The sequence below is a fragment of the Rhineura floridana genome, chromosome 5 (assembly GCF_030035675.1).
Source record: "Rhineura floridana isolate rRhiFlo1 chromosome 5, rRhiFlo1.hap2, whole genome shotgun sequence".
Classification (NCBI taxonomy): Eukaryota; Metazoa; Chordata; class Lepidosauria; order Squamata; family Rhineuridae; genus Rhineura; species Rhineura floridana.
The window spans coordinates 188,377,426-188,398,043 of NC_084484.1; the positions used below are offsets into that span (position 1 = coordinate 188,377,426).

The following is a 20,618-nucleotide window of genomic DNA, read 5'->3' on the forward strand; positions in this document are numbered from 1 at the left end:
TTCAGACAAAGGTCTCTTCCAGCCCTGCCGGAAGCTGCCAGGAACTGACCGACATACAAAGCAGGTGATCTCTCTCCCGCAGAGAGACAGCCCAACAGCTGGTATTCAAAAGGGAGGGATCTTACAATCCAACTTGAGGGATTTTACAATCCAACTGGGGACAGGGACAATTAAGTGGCTCTTTGGATGCCAAATCTCAAAGCAGCAATACTGAAAGTCTTTGTAAAAACTGTCTTCTTTATTTAGACTATTTTGAAAAGGGAAGCAAATGTGTCTCCAGATATCAGCAGTCCTGCCATTTCTGGCTTCTTGACCTCTGCACTCTTTCACAGGCCACAATTTTTCACCTCAGAAGATGAGAAATGTTTTGGAAGGATCCCAAAGAATCTAACTGCTGCAATGGGGTTGAATGGAAATGAATGACTCACTACAGGTAAATCATAGGAAAATCAATCCAGAAGTGCGTAGAGACTTCTGAAATAGGACAGCTGAGCCAGGCTTGAACAGCTTATCATAGAATCATAAAATAGTAGCGTTGGAAGGGGCCTATAAGGCCATTGAGTCCAAATCCCAAGAGTTTACTCATTGCATACATACAGACCACAAACACACATGGATCTTTCTGTCACATGCACATACTTTACATATTCCAGGAAATGGAGTCTTAGACCCTTCTGAGGCCTACTGTGAATTGTTTGCAAGACACTCTGAGGGAAAAGTTGCTCGCCTCCATAGCAGTCTTGATGCCCCATCCACATCTATTGTAGTCCCCAATAAGGTGTCCAGTGCAATGTCTGCTGCAACTTCTTGGGATCAGTTTCAGTTAATTATGCCTGATGATGTGGACAAGGTGCTTGTGATGATGCAACTAGCAATGTGTCCTCTTGACCCTTGCCCTTCTTGGCTTATTAAAGCTTGCCGAGTGGGTTTGACCAAGTGTATCCAGGGGGTGGTCAATGCATCATTGCAGGAGGGAGTGGTTCCAGCCGCTTTGAAAGAGGTGTTGATCTGACCACTCCTGAAAAACCCCACCCTGGACCCATTGGTCTGCGACAACTACTGCCTGGTGGCAAATACCCCCCTTTTAGGGAAGGTGATTGAGAGGGTTGTGGCTTAGCAATTACAAGCACTCTTGAATGGAACAGGTTATCTTGACCCATCACAGCCTGGGTTCAGGCCTGGTTATGGGACTGAATCGGCCTTCGTCACCCTGATGGATGACCTCTATCAGGAGAAGGACAGGGGAGCGCGACCCTGTTATTCTTACTTAATCTCTCAGCGGCTTTTAATACCATTGACCATGGTATCCTTCTGGGCCGACTTGGTGAGATGGGTATTGGAGGCACTGTTTTACAGTGGTTCCGATCTTATCTCCAGGGTCGTTCTCAGAGACTAGCATTGGGTGACTGTCTTTTGGCCCCCTGGCAGCTGTGCTGTGGGGTGCCGCAGGGTAGCATCTTGTCCCCCATGCTGTTTAACATCTATATGAAGCCCTTGGGAGCAGTCATCAGGAGGTTTGGGGCGAGGTATCAGCAGTATGCTGATACCCAGCTCCATTTCTCCAGAACATCTGAATCGGGAGAGGCCATGCAAGCCCTGGACCGCTGCCTGGACTCGCTGGTGGGCTGGATGAGGACCAATAAACTGAGTCTGAATCCTAGCAAGACAGACACTGTGGTCAGTTGGGCTCGTACTCCCTCTGAAAGAGCAGGTCCATAGTCTGGGGGTGTGCCTGGATCCATCTTTGTCACTAGAGGCCCAGGTGACCTCAGTGGCTAGGAGTGCCTTTTCCCTCCCCTTAAATGTTAGACAGGCGCCATCTCTGTTATCTTTTTGGCACCTACTGAAGACCTTCCTCTTTCAACAATCCTTTTAAGCAGAGACATTATCCCAGTCTGCATCTGTGCTGGAATTGTTTTTTAAACCTCTTGTTTTTAAAGATGTTTTTAAAGCTTTTTAAAAAAATGTTTTTAAAGATGTTTTGTTTTAATGTTTTTAAAGATGTTTTTTATTTATTTAGTTATTGTTTTAATATATTTTACAATCTGTTTTTTGATGGTTTAAAGTGTTTTTAGTGCTTTCATTTGCCGCCCTGGGCTCCTGCTGGGACGAAGGGCAGGATATACATTTAATGAATAAATAGCATTTTAGTGCAAATTTATTCTAATAAACACATTTTTGTATGCAGTTTTGACTAATGTACACATTTTTGCAAGCAATTTGTCCTTATAATGAATTTTTGTATTTTATTTTCACATTATATTAATTATATTATTTATTTATTTATTTATTTTATATTTATTTATTAAATTTATATACCGCCTTTCCTCCCAGGATTCCAGGGCAGCAAACAAAACACTAAAAACACTGAAATGTCTTAAAAACAGACTTTAAAATTTATTAAAACAAAACATCTTTAAAAACAACTTTTTCTAAAAAAACTTTAAAAACATCTTAAAAAGCAATTTCAGCACAGATGCAGACTGGGATGTCGACTTAAAAGGCTTGTCGAAAGAGGAAGGTATGAATATAAATGTCTGGACCAAGTTGTTTCTTGTTGAAAGAAAGATGTTGAAAGATGAAGGTCTTCAGTAGGTGCCGAAATATGGGGCCTGTAACATTTAAGGGGAGGGAATTTCAAAGAATAGGTGCCACTATGCTAAAGGTCTCTTTCTGATGTTGTGCAGAATGGGCCTCCTGATAAGACGGTATAAGATAAGACCAGCACCCGCTCGAGCTCCGCTACACCGCCCCGGTTGATGTCAAGCTTGCCCCTGCCCGCCGATCCCAACATCGCTGCCGCCTGGAGCTGGTCGGACTGCGCCTGCGCGCCCACCCCGCCCCTCTCGCAAGGACCCCCGTAAACATCGCAAGACAAGAGCAGGCACTTCCAGTCCAAGAGGAAGAAACTTTATTCACATCAAGAGATACAGCCACTCCCGCCCCAACCACGCCCCTCCTGCCTGCATCATCGTCGCTTGTAGAGGCAAGGCCGGAGCACCAGGCCTGGCGGGGGAGGGGCCCGAGGACCTGGATCTGGACTCTGTTGCCTCTGCCCTCGTGGGGCCGCCGGGGCCGGAGCACGGACCTTGCACAGCGCGAAGGTGTAGAAGTGGCTGCCGGAGACGTCCTGGGGAGAGAGAGGAACGGCTGCCTGAGCGGAGAGGCGGGAGGCCCGAGGGGCACATCACCCGCCCCGCCCTTCTCTGACCCTCCCCGGCAGGCTCTGGGGGCGGTGGCTGGCCGGCTGGCTGTCCCTCACCCCCTCCCCCCGGACACGCTGCGACTGCTTCACCCAGGTGGGTCAGAGAGGCTTTTCCCCCCCCCCGCTGCTCAGAGGAAGGGAGGGAGGCTGCTCCGCCCGCTGGGCCGGGCCTGGCCTTACCTTGGAAACCAGCTTGAAGCCCAGCTGGGCGAGCGCCCCCACGAAGGCCCGGACGTCCCGGAAGCGGCTGGCAATTTCGGCCACGAGCAAGGTGCCCCTGCGGGACAGAGGAGGGGGGGAGGGCGTCAGAATGGATGTGAAATGGGGTGGGGGGAGGGGTGGGCATCCTTCCCCCCACCCCGGCCCGCAAGGTCAGTCTGGATGTGCCCTCGATCACCCTCAGCAGGGAAGGAGATGTAAGACACAAAGGTTTCTCCAACGTTTTGTTTTTATGATGTGTTTGTTTATTTATTTTATGATGTGTTAAAGTGTTTTTAGTGCTTTTGTTTGCTGCCCTGGGCTCCTACTGGGAGAAAGGACAGGATATAAATGTAATAAATAAGTAAGAACAATGGGGGTTGCAAAGTGCCTGGCCCCTTCCTTTGCGTCTCTGCAGCTGCCTCTTTGGTCTCCCAGGCCTTTAAACCATCTCATTGGGCAAGCCCTGCTTCGTTGTGGTTTATTATTATTTAGTCACCTTATACCAAAAGTCTGAAGGTGCCTTACAGCAGAAAAAACAAAATTGTGTAAAGTATTTCAAAACAGAATTCTAAAAAGTAATCATGCACAAATTCCCAAACACGTCAGAAACACAGACACCCTTCAATGTTAGCATGGTCCCTAAGAGGTTAATCAACAAATCCCACAAAGCACAGCAGGTAAAAAAGGTGTATGAAAGGTCTGGGAGAAAACAAGCGTCTTTGCCACCAAAAACACTTTAATGTTAGCTTTATGTAGTATTTTATTGTTCTTGTTGATGCTTTTAATTATTAGCTTCTATTTAAAGAATGTGTTTTACTGTTTGCCCTGTAAGGAGCCCAGGGAATATTTGACGAGTGGCTGCAAAAATGTAATAAAACATGCAAGCAGCAGAAGATAACCGCCAAGCAGGCTGTGAGCACAACTACCTTCTCCCATCCGCCTTTGTTCTGCACTGACGGATGTTCAGAGGCAAGCTGGTGCTGCCACCTCTGATCCTGCGGGTAGCCTGTAGCAATCATGACCAGTAGCCACTGATAGTCTTATCCTCCATGAATCTGCATAATCAGTTCCCTCTAAAAATCATCACCATTTCTGGCAACAGCAAGTTACCTAACAAACCTATTTTCCCTGCTTGCAAGGCTCACAGCAATTACAAAACCTAAAGTCAGTCTATCATAATAGTAATAATAATAAAAAGTGCTATTTAGATACACCAGCACTCTTCAGGTACTTGAAAGGTTGTCACAGAGAAGATCTCTTCTTGATCATCCCAAAGTGCTGGACATGGAATAATGGGCTCAAATTGCAGGAAGCCAGACTTTGGCTGAACATCAGGAAAAACTTCCTAACAGCTGGAGTGGCACAACAATGGAACCAATGACCTAGGGTGGTGGTGGGCTCTCCAACACTGGAGGCATTCAAGAGGCAGTTGGACAGCCATGCGTTGGGTATGCTTTAACTTGGATTTCTGTATTGAGCAAGGGGGTTGGGCTACAGGGCCTTACAGGCCCCTTCCAACTCTACTATTCCATGATTCTACATGAGGGAAGTTTGGCCAGGCTTTCAAAGACCATTCATCTTGAGGTTCTTGTTCACTGCAGCCTTAGATTCTAGCTTGTGGAAGAGCTGCTGCCTCCTTTGTGATTTCTGGTAGAGATCAGAGGAGGGAGTTGCTCAAGGCTGCCACTCTGTGACTTTCAGGAATGACCCAAAGGCACCTTGGCTGAAGCCCTTCACTGACCAATAAAATAAGCATCAGGTAGAGCTACAAGCTTTAATCACTAGGTCAATCCACTAAAGGATTATCTAGTCCAGCATGCTGTTTCCCACAGTGGCTGGCCAGATGCCTTCCGGAAGCCATGAGTGGATAGGAGCCTAGAAAACTGTCTTATGCTGGCCCATTGGGGTCCATATAGGTCAAGGTTAGGGAACTTGTGGTGTACATGGCTCCCACCCCCCCGCTGCCTTTTTCATCCTCACACAACCCAGTGAAGTAGATTAGGCTCAGAGACAGTGACAAGGTCACCCAGTGAGCTTCACAAGTGAGTGGAGATTCGAACCCTGGCCTCTCCCAGGTCCTAGTCCAACACTCTAACCACTACACCACACTGGCTCTCACTGAATCCAACACATCTGGCGTGCCACACGTTTCCCATCCTTGATCAGCTCAATATTGTCTACATGCTGACTCTCACTGGAGGCTCTCCAGGATTTCAGACAAAGGTCTCTTCCAGCCCTGCCGGAAGCTGCCAGGAACTGACCGACATACAAAGCAGGTGATCTCTCTCCCGCAGAGAGACAGCCCAACAGCTGGTATTCAAAAGGAATTGGTGGCAAGGACCAATTTTAAATGATGAGAACAATCAGTGAGGCTTCATATTAAAGAGCTTCACACTTGCCTGTTTTGAGACTATTTTGATATCCATAACAGGTTCAGAGGAGGGCAACAAGGATGATCAGGGGACTGGAACCAAAGCCGAAAGAACTGGGCATATTTAGTCTGGAGAACAGAAGACTGAGGGGACATCATAGAATCATAGAATAGTAGAGTTGGAAGGGGCCTATAAGGCCATCAAGGCCAACCCCCTACTCAATGCAGGAATAGCACTCTTTAAGTACATGAAAAGGTTGCCACACAGAGGAGGGCTGGGATCTCTTCTTGATTGTCCCAGAGTGCAGGACACAGAATAATGGGCTCAAGTTGCAGGAAGCCAGATTTTGACTGAATGTCGAGTCATATGACAACGGAACCAATTACCTAGAGAAGTAATGGGCTCTCCGACACTGGAGGCCTTCAAGAGGCAGCTGGACAGCCATCTGTCGGGAATGCTTCAATTGGGATTCCTGCATTGAGCAGAAGGTTGGACTTGATGGCCTTATAGGTCCCTTCCAACTCTACTATAATATTACTGAAAAAAATATGGTTGCATGATTGAAATAGCAGTAATACTGAGATTTTGTTAATCTGCGCATTTAGGTGATTCATGCACTAAAGACTTAGTTAGTTAGACAGCTAAACATATTTCAGTGTTTCACAGCCCTAATTTATAACTGGCAGTGCCCTGATCAGCAATGACAAGTGGTCCCCCACTTCTCCCCCCCCCCACTAGTGACCCCTTCGAGCTCCAGTTACCCAGTTCGCAGCACACGGTTGGCCTCTTCCAGGATCTCATGCAGGTTGGTACCCATGAGTGCCAGGCAGAAAACAGCCACATCAACTGATTCATCTTCCAGGGGGACCTGCAAGGAAGGAGCAAGCAACAATCAGAAATCTGGGGGTGGGGGGAGCAGTGTGTGGGATCATCCCGTGGATACTGGAGCAGGAGAAACCATGTGGACACCAGCTAGGCCAAAGTCTGGGAGGAAGCTGGTATAACGAGAGCCTAGGCAACCCGACTGTTGGGGACCCTGACCCTCCCCCTCCTACGTACCTGGGCCATGTCACAAACAGTGACTCGGGGGTCCAGCGCCACCAGATCAAAGCAGTGCACTCTGTTCCGTAGGCTGCGGGCCAACACGCAGTCTCCACAACCGAAATCTGCCACCACAAGTGATGCCGGTCTAGGGGGGGAAAGATAAGTGGCTTGGAATCAGGAGCAAAAGCCAGAACTTGTCACCAATTCTGTATTTGCTGTGTGAACTCTTCTATATGCTAACAAGGGTGTTGTATCGTGCACATGTGCTTAACTAACCATCATTGCCCCCTGTACCACTTGCAGGTTGCTAGGATACCAAAGATGATATGCAGACCCAAGGTTTGCTTACAAGGAGAGAATGTTTACTGAGTAACTTACAAAGCACAGGTGTACCCAATAAAGGTGGATCAGACTCCACAGCCCTGCAGAAGCTGGTGTCAGTCTGAACAACACCAAACTGGGCAACAAGCAAAAGTTATATAGGATAATTGTTTCCAAGCACAGTGGTGAATAACTAATTGCTACAAAGGATTAGGTCACAGCTTTCCCAGCATAGCACTTCAGTGATGGAGGCTCTTTCCCAGGGTCATACAGCATAACAATAGCTGATAAGCACAGCCTCTCGCTTCCCTGGCGGAGAGTTAACTGCTCCAAGGACTACACTATCTGGTTAACAAGGCACCTTCCCAGCATCACACAGCATCCTTGGCAGGGCCTCAAAGTGCTAGCTGCCTCAGATTAGGCACCAGGTGGCTCTGAGCTCACACTGGCCGTCCCTTGACCCATCTTCAGCTAAATGCTTAGGACTCAGGCTGGGGGGGAGGGGAAGACAAGCCCCCCTTGCCTAAAGGCAGCTATTCTGCTGGTGAAGAGGCTGAGCATCTGCCCACAGGCCGATACACTCCCCGCCTTTACCTGTGACGCAGATAGCGCACAAGGCGCTGCACAGGACTTTCAGGCCACTGGGCTACCTGCCGCGCAAAGCCCCGGTGATAAACAGCCAAGGCCTCTGGGTCCTCCCAGAAGAGCCGGGCTGCCTCCTGGCTGGAGCATGTGTAGAGCTGCTGGTTGATATAGCGGAAGCGAGCTGAATCCAGGCGCGCCTCCATGCGCAGCCGCAGGGATGCTTCCCGGCTGCTGAGAGGCTCTGTGGTTGCCAGGTCTTCCTGGGTCCTAGGAGGCTCCTCTGGTCCAGAGGCCACGAGGGGCTGCACAGCATCGAGATCTGCCTTGAACTTGTTCTTCTGGCGCCGCCTGTTCTTCTGGCGGTTCCTCCACTGCCTCCTGGTCAGCAGCTGCCTTGGCCCCTCCTCTGCGAGCCCGGTGACTTCCTTAGTCCCAGGGCACCTCTGCTTGCTGCTGGGCACAACTGGGCTGCCATCTCCAGCTGCTGCCGCTTCACCTGGACAGAGATAAGGACTGAGATGCTGGGCACAGGACTGCGCTACCCCCAATCCCACCAGTGCTGACCGAGTTAACCAAGCCAAAGTTTTCAGGCCATGGGAAGTTACAGTTCAACTTTGTTCCAAATTAGACAGATCTGGAGTCCTGTCTAGTTCTAGATTCTACACTTTAAGATGGATATCACTGGCAAATTAGGACAGGATCGGAAGGGAACAGAACGGACGGCGAGGAGTATAGAAAACCCGTCCTGTGAAGGAAGGTTGCAGGACCAGGGTATGTTTTGCCTCTGACTGGAAAGAAGGCTGCGAGGGGCGAGGAGGGGGCATGACAGCGCTCTTCCAATACCTCAGAAAGGCTGCAGCACTGAGGGGCCAATCCTGGTTTTCCTAGTTACCCCCTCCCCCATGCCTGAGGACAGGACTAGACCTGAAGGGCTTAGTTATGGGGGGGGCAATTTGTGAGCAACGACGACTTGACAGCAAGAGCAGCTCGGCACTGGACCTATTGCCTAGAGTGGGTAGGTGGGGGCGGGGTCTCTCCCTCACTGGGGGTCCTCAAGCAGTACCTCTCAGCCTCTGTTTCCCCAGCTGAAATCAGAATCACAGGGACCTACCACAGCCTTCTCAAAAATGCTACCAGGCAAAAGTGGTACCTGCAGGGTAGTAAGTAGAGTTACAAATGTGGAGCCTGGGCAGGGACTCTGCTGCTTTTGTACAGCACCTAACATGTGACGGGCTAGAAAAGCATTTGGCAAGACTCACAACAGGACACCTAAGAAAAGCCTCTTCCAAGCCTCACTGTGGCCGTCCCACAAAAACAGCTCATGTAACAGCACACGTTAGGTAGAAGCAGCTCCCCTAAGCTTCATAGCACTTGCTCCTAGCGAGTGCTGCCTTGGGTATTGCCTTTGAGGCAGAAAGTGTGGGGTACGTATCTAAATAGATCCTTGGGGAAGGGCCGTAACTCAGTAGCCAAGCATCTGCTTTGCACACGGTTGACACTGGGCTCAACCCCTGGCAGCATCTCCAGGTCAGGCTGGGGAAGGAGGGCCTTGCCTGACCGCTGGAGAGATGAGAAGGCCCTCTGCCTGGTTCAGTTAGTGGGCAGCCTCTTGTATTCCTTCCTAGGTAAATGAGTAGTTCAGGATTGCTGATTTTGAACAGAACACCCTCCCTGGCGTGTAGCCCATAGGGAGAAGCTGGCTGCTTGGGGTCCATCCAGGCCAGTGTTGCTCCTGCCAGCAGCTGTGGCTGCAGCAATAGCTCCTCTCGGGGTTCAGGCAGAGGGACTTCCTGGCTGTCTGGGAGATGCCGGCTGGGACTGAACCTGCAAGGCAGAAGAGGGACTACTGCAGAGGAAGGAAGGGAAATCTTAAACGCAGAAGGTGCCCGCTCCCTGCTTTACGCTGCAGAAACGCCGCCGAGCGCCTCCGGGTCCACCTCCAAGAAGTCGTGCCGGCTCTCCCCTGGTCGGGTCAGAAACTCCTCCACGCGAGCAGAGCGCAACGTCCCAGCCGCGGTCTTCCGAAGCAGCTCGGCGGATGCACACGAGCTGGGCGGCGGGCACGGCAGTGGCCCCGGAGCTCTCACCTGGCGCCCGCTTTCTCCTCCGGGCGCGGGGGCCTCGTGGCTGCTTGCTCACCTCCGGCGCCCGCTCCCTCCGCCTCCCGCCATAGTGTGTCGCCAGCCGCTCCTCCGGCGCCGGGTCAGAAGCGCTGCTCCCGCTGCTGCCCCCGCCGAGGCGCGGCGGCGCCGGTGCCCGCGGCGTGAGGCCCTGCAGGCGGCGCAGGGTCGCCAAGAGTCTCCGGCGCGGCTGGGGCCCGCTCCGACCTGCGGGGCTCTGCGAGCAACGAGAAAAGAGTCAGCCCCGGAACGACGGGCAGGGATCCGGGGAAGGGGTGCTGGCTACTCACCGCGGGGCGCGGGCAGCCCCCAGGCCCAGCCGGCGCCTCCTCGTCCCACTCGCTCTCCTCGAACATGCCTCAGCGGCAGCCGGGCCGAGCGGCCCCTGGAGCTGCGCGGGGAAGAAGAGCCGGAACCGCCCGCTCGGGCCCCGCGCCGTTGGCAGCCCCTCCCTGGCCGTGCGAGGAGCTTCCCTCGCAAAGCCGCGGCGCCCCCTGCGACCCTCACGCCGCCGGCAGTTCCCGGCTTCCGGCTGCCCCCTGCGCCGCCCCTTTCCGGCGAGAGGTCCGCACAAGTCTCCCCCTGGCGCCCGGAGGCCGCAACAGCGCCGCAGGGAGCGCCCCTCTTTGCGTAAGGGAGCGCGCGCATGCGTGGATTTGCCCGGGGAGTGGTCGTGCTGGGGGAGGCTGACCTCGCCCGCCGCCGCCGCCGGTGCCTGCCGGAGATTTTGCCGCCGCCGCCTGGCGAGGAGGGGCCGCCCCCGCAGGGATCCGCTCCAGCCGCCGCCGGGCGAGCGCCCTTCGCTGCCGCTCGCTCTTCTGGAGCCAGTGGCCGCTGCCGCCGAGCGGGGCAGTGAGAAGAGCGCGGGCCGGAGGGAACCGCCCGAGGGGTCTTCGGGGCGGAGCCCAGCCCGGGGACTCGCCACACACGGAGCCGCCGCCGCGACCGGGGCAAGTGTCGAACGGAGCGGAGCGGGGCGGGGCGGGGCGGGCGGGACAAGACAGCCCGGCCGTAGCGGATCCGGCCCCCTCGCCGACCGCAGCGACGCCCTGGGCAGGTGACAGAGGCCGGCCCCACCCGGAGTTGCAGGGAGGCGTAGTCGCGGCGGCCTGGGGCAGAGGAGCCCAGGCGCTGCTGGCGCAGGAGGCTGTTCGCCGCCCCCCTCCTGCCTGGGCGGAGGGCGCCGGTCCTCTGCGGTGCAGCCGGCGGGCGCCACGGATCTGCTGAGGGGACGCGGAACGGCGGGGGGGGGTGGCCGGCGAGAGGAGAGAGGGCGGGGGCGCCCTCCTCTCAGGCCCTCCTCGGCCGCAGTGGGGATATCGGGTCCCGGCCACAGCGGGGGCTCCTGCCTGGCTGCTGCCCTCTTTCCAGCGGCTGCGATGAGTCCGGCCGCTGGGAGATTCCCAGGGCTGGGCCGCCCGGGTAGGCAGCCTCACCCAGGAGGGGGCGCCCCCTCGGCAGAGGTCTTCCTGCCGACGCAGCCGACCGAATCCGCCGGCGCTGCCCGGAACATATGTGGGGCAGCGGTGGGGGACAGCGATAGGACGTGAGCAACGTTTTGGGGGGAGGCTCGGTGGCTCCCCGCGGGCCGGTCCAACATCTGCTGCTGGCTCATGGTGGCCTTCCCGCAGGAGGGACCATGGACGACATTTTCACCCAGTGCCGGGAGGGCAACGCGGTGGCCGTGCGCCTCTGGCTGGACAACACGGAGAACGATCTCAACCAGGGGTGAGTGGGGGCGAGGACCAGCAGAGCCCCCTTCCTTAAGGGGCCGTCATCCTGTCTTTCGCCCTTTCCCCGGAGAGGACAGGAAATGCCGAACTCTGAAACACGTAGGCAGAAATCCCCTTGGCAGGCGCTGGGGAGCGGGCGGGGGGCTTGCTGAGGGAGCGGATGGCCAGACTCCAGAAGCCTCAGCTCCAGCCCACTGAAGGGGTTGTGCACTCCTGCCCCTCTTGGGGGAGGCTGCCAAGATGCTCTTGGCCTTGTTGCTCAGATGACTCTAGAGGAGTCTGGCGAGCCCTTGAGGCGGGGAGTCAACATGGGCCCCTTTGGAGGCAAAAGGGGGGTCAGTGTGTGCTTAAGCTGCCTGGCAAGCTATGAGCCACCTTCCTCAAGAAGCCAGCCTCTCTTCCTGGGCCAGGTGGCCTGGATTTGGGGGCTGGGCTGCCCGCTCCCCTGTGAAACTGCACCGTCTGGGCCAGGTGATGGACTGTCTCGCTCTCCTCTGGATCTGGCTCCCTTTCCAGTCCTCTGCAGTCCCCCCCCCAGTTTGATCCCCAGGGCTCGAAGGGAGCGAGATAGTCCCAAGGTTGCCCTGTGTTCCAGCAGGGAGTGCCCGGGCTGACCAGTAGCCTCTGGGGTCGAGAAAGGGAAGCTGCTGGTGCCCCTTCAGGGCTGGCTGTGTCTGGTCCAGGCTGGGTTCTCTTCGCCTTGAAGTTTCTACCTGCTCAGTCCCTTGTTGTTGTCCCAAAGGGGGAGCGGATCTCCCCCCGACCTCTTCCTGGCTCATATCTCCTTTTAAGGTCTGGCCTCCTTCTCTCTCTCTCTCTCTCTCTCTCTCCCCTGTGCTTGGCTGCAAAGTGAGACTAAGAAGGGGAAGAGGCGCCCTCAGAGGGATTCCTGAAGCTGTTGCAGCCGCTGCCGCTGCCTCTGACATTCCCAAGAACAAGCCCACACCCCAGATCGTAGCCCTTTGCTCCCTTGAGGCTGTGCCTTCTACCCAGGCCGGCCTTTCCTCCTCCTCCTCTGCCCACTGAGCTGGCCCCTCTCTTCCCTGCAGAGATGACCACGGCTTCAGCCCCCTGCACTGGGCCTGCCGTGAAGGCCGCTCCAGCGTGGTGGACATGCTGGTCATGCGAGGGGCACGCATCAACGTCATGAACCGTGGGGATGACACCCCCCTGCACCTGGCTGCCAGCCACGGGCACCGTGACATTGTCCAGAAGGTAGGCGGGACCTCTGCATGCTGATCCTTCGCCATCCTTTTCCTGGGTGTCTGAGAGCGGCCCCTGCTGGGAGAGGGGAGATGGTAGCAATTGAGCTGTGGGATCCTCCTCTGGGGTGTTGTGTTTCAGTTGGGGGGGATTTCCTACCCCAATTTACTGTCTTCTTTTGTGCAGCTAATCCAGTTCAAGGCTGACATCAACGCAGTGAATGAACACGGGAATAGTCCCCTCCATTATGCCTGCTTTTGGGCCCAGGAGCAGGTGGCAGAGGTGAGGGCTGCAGTCGGGGGTGAGGGTTGTGGGGTATGCATGCACCCTCCCAGGTAGCAAAGCCAAGTGGTAGCAATATTTTTTATTTATTTCTAATTATGTTTTATTTAAGCAAATGTTTATATCCCAATTCATAGAAATTTTCCCTGCGGTTTGCAAAATGTAAACAAAATAAAATATCCAAAACAAAATAAGAGCCCCACAATAGAAGAGCAATGGCCAGCAGGAGGGAGGGAGGGAGGCGTGGTGCCCTGTAGGAGGCTGAACAGGCAGGGTGGTAGTAAGATGGAGGGGGGTTCCTCTTGCCTCACTCCTCCCACTTCCCCTCCTCAGGACCTGGTGACCAGCGGGGCTCTCGTTAGCATCTGCAACAAATATGGGGAGACACCCCTGGACAAGGCGAAGACACCTCTGCGGGACTTGCTGAGAGGTGCGCTTGGCTTCTCCCCTCCCCTCCCCCCCCCCGTTTGTGGGGCTCTTGCCTCCTGCTGAGCTGGGCCCATCTTTGTTTGCTGTGTCTGGCTAAGACCACTTTCTCAGCAGCAGTGGTCTAAAGAATTCAGCCTTCAGCTGCCTTATCTCCCCTTTGTTTGGTGTTCATCAGCCCTGATAAAAGAGAACCTTCTCTAGGGCAAAGTCAGAATTTCAGTGGGGCCTGTCGTTGTTCTGTCAGAGCTTCCTGGGATAAAGTGGAGAGGTGAATGGCATGGAGGGTGCCTAAAACAGGCCTTAGAGGGTGAGAGAGGACCCTATAAGTCCTTTTCAGAAAGAAGCTGGATCAGGCCAAAGGCCTACCGGATGCCTCTTCTGTGAAGCCCACAAGCAAGACCCGAGTGCAACAGCGCTCTCCCCTCCTGCCGTTGTCAGCAATTGGTATTCAGAACAGGGCTGTGGAGTCGGTATGCCAAACCTCCAACTCCTCTATTTTTCTACTGTTTGCCTCCGACTCCACCCAAAATTGCTTCCGACTTCACAGCCCTGGAAAGGGCTGTAAATGTCTTTTTAAATTGGAAGCTCTCATAGGAGCATTTTTATCACTGCCTGAATATGCGCTGATCTTGGCATCACAACATTTATCTTCATCTGGGTCCTGTGTCATACACTGACACACAAAATGTTTTCCATCTTGAGTTATGGTGAAATGCTCAACTACAGCTGACTTCATGGGAAGCTTCTTTGACATTTTGAATTTATATTTTAAAAAATTTGTCAATCAAAATTTATTTTGAAGCCGGAGTCAGAGTCGGTACATTTCTACCGGCTCCACCCAAAATTGCTTCCGACTCCACAGCCCTGATTCAGAAGCATGCGTAGAATGTGCAATTCAGGGTTAGTATCCATGGATACTCTTAACTTCCATGTATTTAGCTAATTGTTGTTTAAAGTCATCCAAGTTAGTGTCCGTCACTCTCTCTTGTGTGACCAAAATCAATAGTTTTAGCTATGCGCCAGGCAAAGTACTTTCTTCGGTGTGTCTCAGATCTCTCAAAATTCATCTTTGTTGGATGCCCCCGTTGGGTTCTAGTATTCAGGTTGGGGAAACCTTTTCCTTACCCGCCAGTGTTTATATCCCTCTCTCGTATCCCCCTGCTGTTGTCTTTTTTCCAAAACTAAAAAGGTCTCTTGGAGGTCACTGATTCATAGGGTTGCCAAAGTCGTAATCGACTTGAAGGCACATAACAACAACAACAACAACAACAACAAGGAGGCCTTTCAGTGGTAGGGGAGTTCCCAGCCCCTTGACCACTTGGGTTGCCCTGTCCTGCACCCTTTCCGCTTCTGCAACACTCTTGCGCCTGACAGCACTCTTTTTTTCTTCTCAGAGCGTGCAGAGAAGCTAGGCCAAAGCCTCACCCGTCTTCCCTTCAAGGACACTTTCTGGAAGGGCACAACCCGGACACGACCCCGTAAGAGGCAGGGGAAGGAGGGAAGAGCCCGCCTGAGCCAAGACTAGCCCAGTGGGTTTGGCTATAGGACACATTTATTGTGTAGGCTCTGACTTTTCCTGGTTGGTCTCTTGTAGGTAATGGGACTTTAAACAAACTGGCTGGGATTGACTTCCGGCAGCTGATCCTGGGCCACAAACTCAACGAGAACCAGTCCGGAGAGGTTGTGACTTTCCTTTCTCTCGCTCTCCCTGCCCCCCTCCCCCCCCTCTGGTGGTTGAGTGGGAGGCTTCCTAGAAGTCATGCTCCCATCCCTCCCCCTGCTGACCTCCTGGCTTCCCCCACAGCTCTGGAAAGGACGCTGGCAAGGCAATGACATTGTCATCAAAGTGCTCAAAGTCCGGGACTGGACAACCCGTAAGAGCAGAGATTTCAATGAGGAATATCCCAAGCTCAGGTGAGGGGGGCTTTTGGGGAATGCCAGAGGCCACCTTAACGCCTGCCTGGGCTCATAATGCCTACACTGATTGGCAGCAGTTGTCCAAGCTTGACTTGGGCAGAGAAGGGCCCTTCCCTGGACTGAACTGTGGATCTTCAGCAAGCCAAGCCGGTGCTCAGCCACTGAGCTGTGGGCCTGCTCCATGGAGGTGGGGAGTCTTTGCAGGGGGGCTGCCAGGAAAGAGTGAATGCATGCAGGGTGTGTGTTGGGGGAGCAGGAGGCAGGGTGCAGGGTGCACTTCCACCTATCATGCCCTTTTCCTGTTCTGCAGGATTTTCTCTCACCCCAATGTGTTGCCAGTTCTGGGTGCCTGCCAGTCACCACCTGCGCCTCACCCCATCGTCATCACCCACTGGATGCCCTATGGCTCCCTTTACAACGTGCTGCATGAAGGCACCAGTGAGTCTGTCTTCCGCCTGGGTCTGGCATGCCTGCCTCTCACCCTTCTTTAATGGGGGTGCCCATTTTCCTGTCCGTGAGCCTAGAGGGGTGACCGGCTGAGGATGGTCCTCGTGGCCGGGTAACTGCACACTCATTGCTACAGAAAAGGCTTGGAAGAGATTCCCAACATGAGCGACCTGGGAGGAGCCCAGCTGATGCTTCTCCAGCGTTTCCTCACAAGACCCGTGCCCCCTTGGCCCAGCAATGGTTCTCTCCGCTTGTCTCAGAGCTGTCCTTCCCAAGTGCTCTTGTTTGCATTCCTTGTAGGTCAGGCCTGTCCCTCCTCCTTCAGACATTTGGAACCTGTCGGCAAAGGCTTTCGCCTGCTCCCTCAGTCTTTGGGGCTTCCCCATCAAGGCTACACCATGATTTGTCATCTTTGTAGTTCTTAGGGCTGAAGAAATCACTTTCATCCTGTCTTTACGTCTTGTGGGAAAGCCATTCCCAAAGCTGTTCTCAGTGCAACCAACAACGGCATGGCTACTGAGCCCAGGTGAAGGGTCTTGGCTGGCTCAGCTTGTCATTGAACAGAAGCCCTGAACCTCTTCTGCCTGCTCCCTTCCATTTTGCTGTATTCAGCCCCCCCCCCATAAGAACATAAGAAGAGTCGGCTGGCTCAGGCCAAAGGGGGCCAACCGGTTTTGCCAGTGGGAACCCCTCACGCAGGACCTGAGTACTGCAGCTGCCCCCTCCTGCACGTTCCAGCAACTGGCATTTGGAAGCATACTTTCTCTGACTATGGAGGCACAGCATGTTATTCTTAATTACTTAAATTTATATCCAGCCTTTCTTTCCAGCCAGAGCCCAGGGCATAGCTGTCCTGACCTGGTAGCCATTGGTAGCCTTATCTTCCATTAATTTGTCAAATCCTCTTTTAAAGCCTTCCAAATTGGTAGCCATCACTGCCTCTTGTGGGAATGAGTTCCAGTTTAACTATGCACTGTGGCGAAAAGTCCTTTCTTTTGTCAGTCCTGAATCTTTCAGTTTTCAGCTTCATTGGATGTCCGCAACTTCTAGTGCTGTGTGAGAAGAAAAGCTTTTCTCTATCCACTTTCTCTATGCAATGCATAACTCTATATGCTTCTATCATGTCACTTGTAGCTCACCTTTTCTCTCAATTAAAAAGCCATCCCCTTGATCATTCTGGTTGCCCTTTTCTGAGCCGTTTCCAGTTCTACAGTATCCTTTTTGAGGTGAGGCGACCAGAACTGTATGCAGTATTCCAAATGCAGCCACACCATGGATTTATACAATGGCATTATGATATTTGTAGTTTTATAATGCTGTGAGATAAATCTGTGGTTCCCCACTCTGCCATAGATGTAGCCTCTTGCACTGCTGTTGCCTGTTCTGCCTCGCTCACTTGGTGTTGCTCTCTGGTTTGTATGGCCTGATTTCAGCCTCCCTCTGAGCGTTTGTGGCCTGCTTCCTAATCCAGCCTTACAGAAGGTGTGAAGGGGCCCGTGCTGGCCCTCGCCAAGGCAGACTTCCCCCGCCAGGATTGCTCCGCTCCACTTGACTCCCTCTGCTGAGGCTGATCCCTGCCTGCCCTCACTCCTGCCATCTCCCTGCAGACTTTGTGGTGGACCAGACGCAAGCAGTGAAGTTTGCCCTGGATGTGGGACGTGGGATGGCGTTCCTGCACACCCTGGAGCCCCTCATCCCTCGCCACTATCTCAACAGCCGCAGCATCATGGTGAGTTAGGCCAGGGGCACGTTCTGGGGATTAAGTGGGGGTGGGGGCTTCAGGAGACTCAGAGCTGTTGTATCTTGCCTCCCACAACAGATAGACGAGGACATGACGGCACGCATCAGCATGGCAGATGTCAAGTTCTCCTTCCAGTGTCCAGGCAGGATGTATGCCCCGGCATGGGTGGCACCAGAAGGTGAGTGTGACGCCTTCCCTCCTACTGAGATCAGGTAGTGTATGTGCATGGGCAGGCACCAATTCCGCAGTTGTACAAAGTCCTCTAAAGGACATCCAGACCTCCTGGGTAGTTGTTTCTGCTCCCTTTAAGGTGGCCTTTCTCTGCAGAACATAGACCAAGTCAGACCGGTGGTGCATCTGGCTGGTATTCATTCCCTCCTCCGAACAGCTTCCCAGCAGCTGAGGCACAGAGAACTGACACCGAAGATCCTTGGAATGAGAGATGCTACTGCCAGGGTTCGGATTTGGGGGCCTTCTGAAGGCCAGGCAGCTGCTCTGCTAGCGAGCTGGAGTTTGCTCCTCCCTCACCTGTGGTTGTGGCTTTCATATCTCCGCTTTGCCTCCTCTCAGCTCTACAGAAGAAGGCGGAAGAGATTAACCGGCGCTCTGCTGACATGTGGAGCTTCGCTGTGCTGCTCTGGGAACTGGTGACACGAGAGGTGCCCTTTGCTGACCTCTCGAACATGGAGATCGGCATGAAGGTGAGAAAGGGGGGAGGCCCACTAACCCTCAGAGGGCCAGCTTGCACCTGCTTTGAGTGTTGGTTGTGCCCATTTGTGTTCTTTCCAGGTTGCCCTGGAGGGGCTGCGGCCCACCATCCCACCAGGCATTTCCCCCCACATCTGCAAGTTGATGAAGATCTGCATGAATGAGGACCCAGCCAAGCGCCCCAAATTTGATATGATTGTCCCCATCCTTGAGAAGATGCAGGAGAAGTAAGGATGGATGTGGGGGAGCTTGCCCTGCAGCCCCTCTGACCTGCCCACAAGTGCCTTTGGGGGGCGCTGTTGACAGGAAGCACCGTTTCCTTGTTATTAAGACAATACGGTACAGAAGGAGCTGCTGCTGTGCCCATTCTCCCCTTCCTGGGCAGAGTTGGGGGGGCTGCTGTAAGCTGCCTTGGCCTTTTAAGCTCACCCCCCAGCAATGCTGAACTGCCTTTCACAGTTCCCCTCTCCCCACACCCCATAAGCAAGGCCACCTCGCACTCCAGAGTTAACCACTGCCTGCCTGCCACTGTTTTTATCTTTTCTATGCAGGCCCCAGCCAAAGCCACAGGGCTTAAAATAAACAAGTTGTTATTAAAGGAGACCGTGTTTATTGCTGCCTTTGCAGGATTGGTAGCAGCAGTGCCCACACGGCAGGGTTGGAGAGTGCTGGCGTTACACTGCAGCCCTGAAGGTGAAAGTAATCTCCTGTCCCCTGCAAAGGAGCAAGTGTGGGTGGTGGGATTCAGCTTACAAGGACGGGCTGCCTCAAGCCTCCTCCCTCTATATGAACCGTCATTTCCTCCGTTGTGCCCTCCTCTTTCCCCCCTCCTCTCCATGGAGCCTGGAGCAGCATTTTCAGTCTCAGAACAGAAACAGAGGTAGGGACTTGTGTGAGGGTAGGGTGTGGTAGTCTGGCTTCAAATTCCTATCAAGTTCTACACCGGCCAGTCCACCCCCTTAGCTGAAACTGAAAACTAAATAGGCAATCTTGTAATGCCAATATACAAATCTACAGTGTAACTGTCCATAACTGTTGCACTACATCTGTTACTGGAAGCAGTATGCTGCGACACTGTTGCCAGGGATCAAGAACAGGAGAGAACTAGATTTTGGACTAGAATGGCTGCCTTGTTAAAACAAGGGTCCCTGCCTGCAAATAATCATTTCCAAAAATGTATCCTTGGTTTAGATACTGCAGGAAGAGCAAATGCCTCTTGGGCAGGGGGAGATGACTGGACATCTCCAGGGAGGATTGGCTCACTGGCATCACCTGGGGCCACCCACCTGGACCATAAAGCCTATCGCCTCTTTGCAGTGCTGGAGGAACAGAAGCCGCTTTATTGTGCGAGTGGTGGATGTGGGTCCTGAGGCAGGCACTCCCGGCCTGCTTTCTGACACAATCATGATGTAACAGATGACTGAGCTGTGCCTAGCAGCCAAGAGGGAAGGCTCTTTTGTACTTCCCAATATTGCACCACGAAGTGTTGGCATCCAGCAGCAGAGAAGGCTGGGGCTTGCCTTTGCTCTCATTTCTGCACTGAGTATCAGGCTAGAACCACTCTTTAATTTCTTTTTGTCCCCACCCCCTGTATTCTCTCATTCCTGTAGGGTCTTCTGTTTTTCCATTTTAACCTGACAAGCCTCCTAGTGGGAACCAGGGTTAGTGTGACTTTCCTCACAGGGTGGGGTGGGAAATCTCAAGACCTGGGCCGGAAGGGTGCTCTGTGGGCCACTCTGGACCTCTCCAAGCCACCCACTCTCACTGGCCGTGCTCCACACCCTCCTTGAGTGCTTTTGCAAGGCTCAATGGAACTGTGGAAATTGACTGAATTGCGTGAGTGTGGGTGTGAAGAAACCATACACTTTTGCAGGGCTGGAACGCAACCTACTCTGCAAAGGAAGCATTGCATCTGCTGACTGGCTCCCATTGGCATGCCACCTCCTAAAAGGTCCTGAGCAGAAAAGTAGGGTTGTCCAAACCCTACCCAGCGGGGCCCTGAAAACAACCCATACAGCTAACCCAGAGCGGAGATTCCCTGCCCCAACAGGCCAGCCCTGCTGCCCGCAACACCACATAAGTGAAAATAACCATGCAGGAAACCAGCATTTTTCCACAAGAAAAAAATTTCAGTTGTAGTTAGAGCAACTGACCCTCCTGCGCTGAGTTAGTAAAACTTGACAAGAGGGAAGTAGCCAGGCTCCTCCCTGAAATTCATGGCAGTGGGGCTGCCAAGCAGCCCCAATCCTAGGAGGACAGGCAAAACCTTCCTGCTGCTACGGAAATGAAGCTCCTCCATTATGACCCAGG

General features: G+C 53.5%; 2 protein-coding genes across 2 annotated transcripts; one reads left to right on the top strand and one right to left on the bottom strand.

Annotated features, from left to right (window-relative positions):
* Positions 1-2,894: 2,894 nt before the first annotated feature.
* On the bottom strand, positions 2,895-11,463 carry RRP8 (ribosomal RNA processing 8). Its single transcript, XM_061629761.1, has 8 exons — positions 11,322-11,463; positions 10,540-11,279; positions 9,666-10,065; positions 7,738-8,224; positions 6,838-6,967; positions 6,540-6,646; positions 3,386-3,482; positions 2,895-3,130 (listed from the first exon to the last, which is right to left on the bottom strand). Exons 1-8 carry the CDS (start codon positions 11,461-11,463, stop codon positions 2,969-2,971), a joined length of 2,265 nt encoding a protein of 754 aa, XP_061485745.1. The 3' UTR covers positions 2,895-2,968.
* On the top strand, positions 10,447-18,906 carry ILK (integrin linked kinase). Its single transcript, XM_061629303.1, has 13 exons — positions 10,447-10,798; positions 11,480-11,576; positions 12,631-12,796; positions 12,971-13,066; positions 13,400-13,496; positions 14,890-14,973; positions 15,090-15,175; positions 15,300-15,409; positions 15,723-15,850; positions 17,467-17,588; positions 17,679-17,778; positions 18,171-18,301; positions 18,390-18,906. The coding sequence occupies exons 2-13, from the start codon at positions 11,488-11,490 to the stop codon at positions 18,537-18,539; spliced, it is 1,359 nt and encodes a 452-aa protein (XP_061485287.1). The 5' UTR covers positions 10,447-10,798; positions 11,480-11,487; the 3' UTR covers positions 18,540-18,906.
* Positions 18,907-20,618: the final 1,712 nt, after the last annotated feature.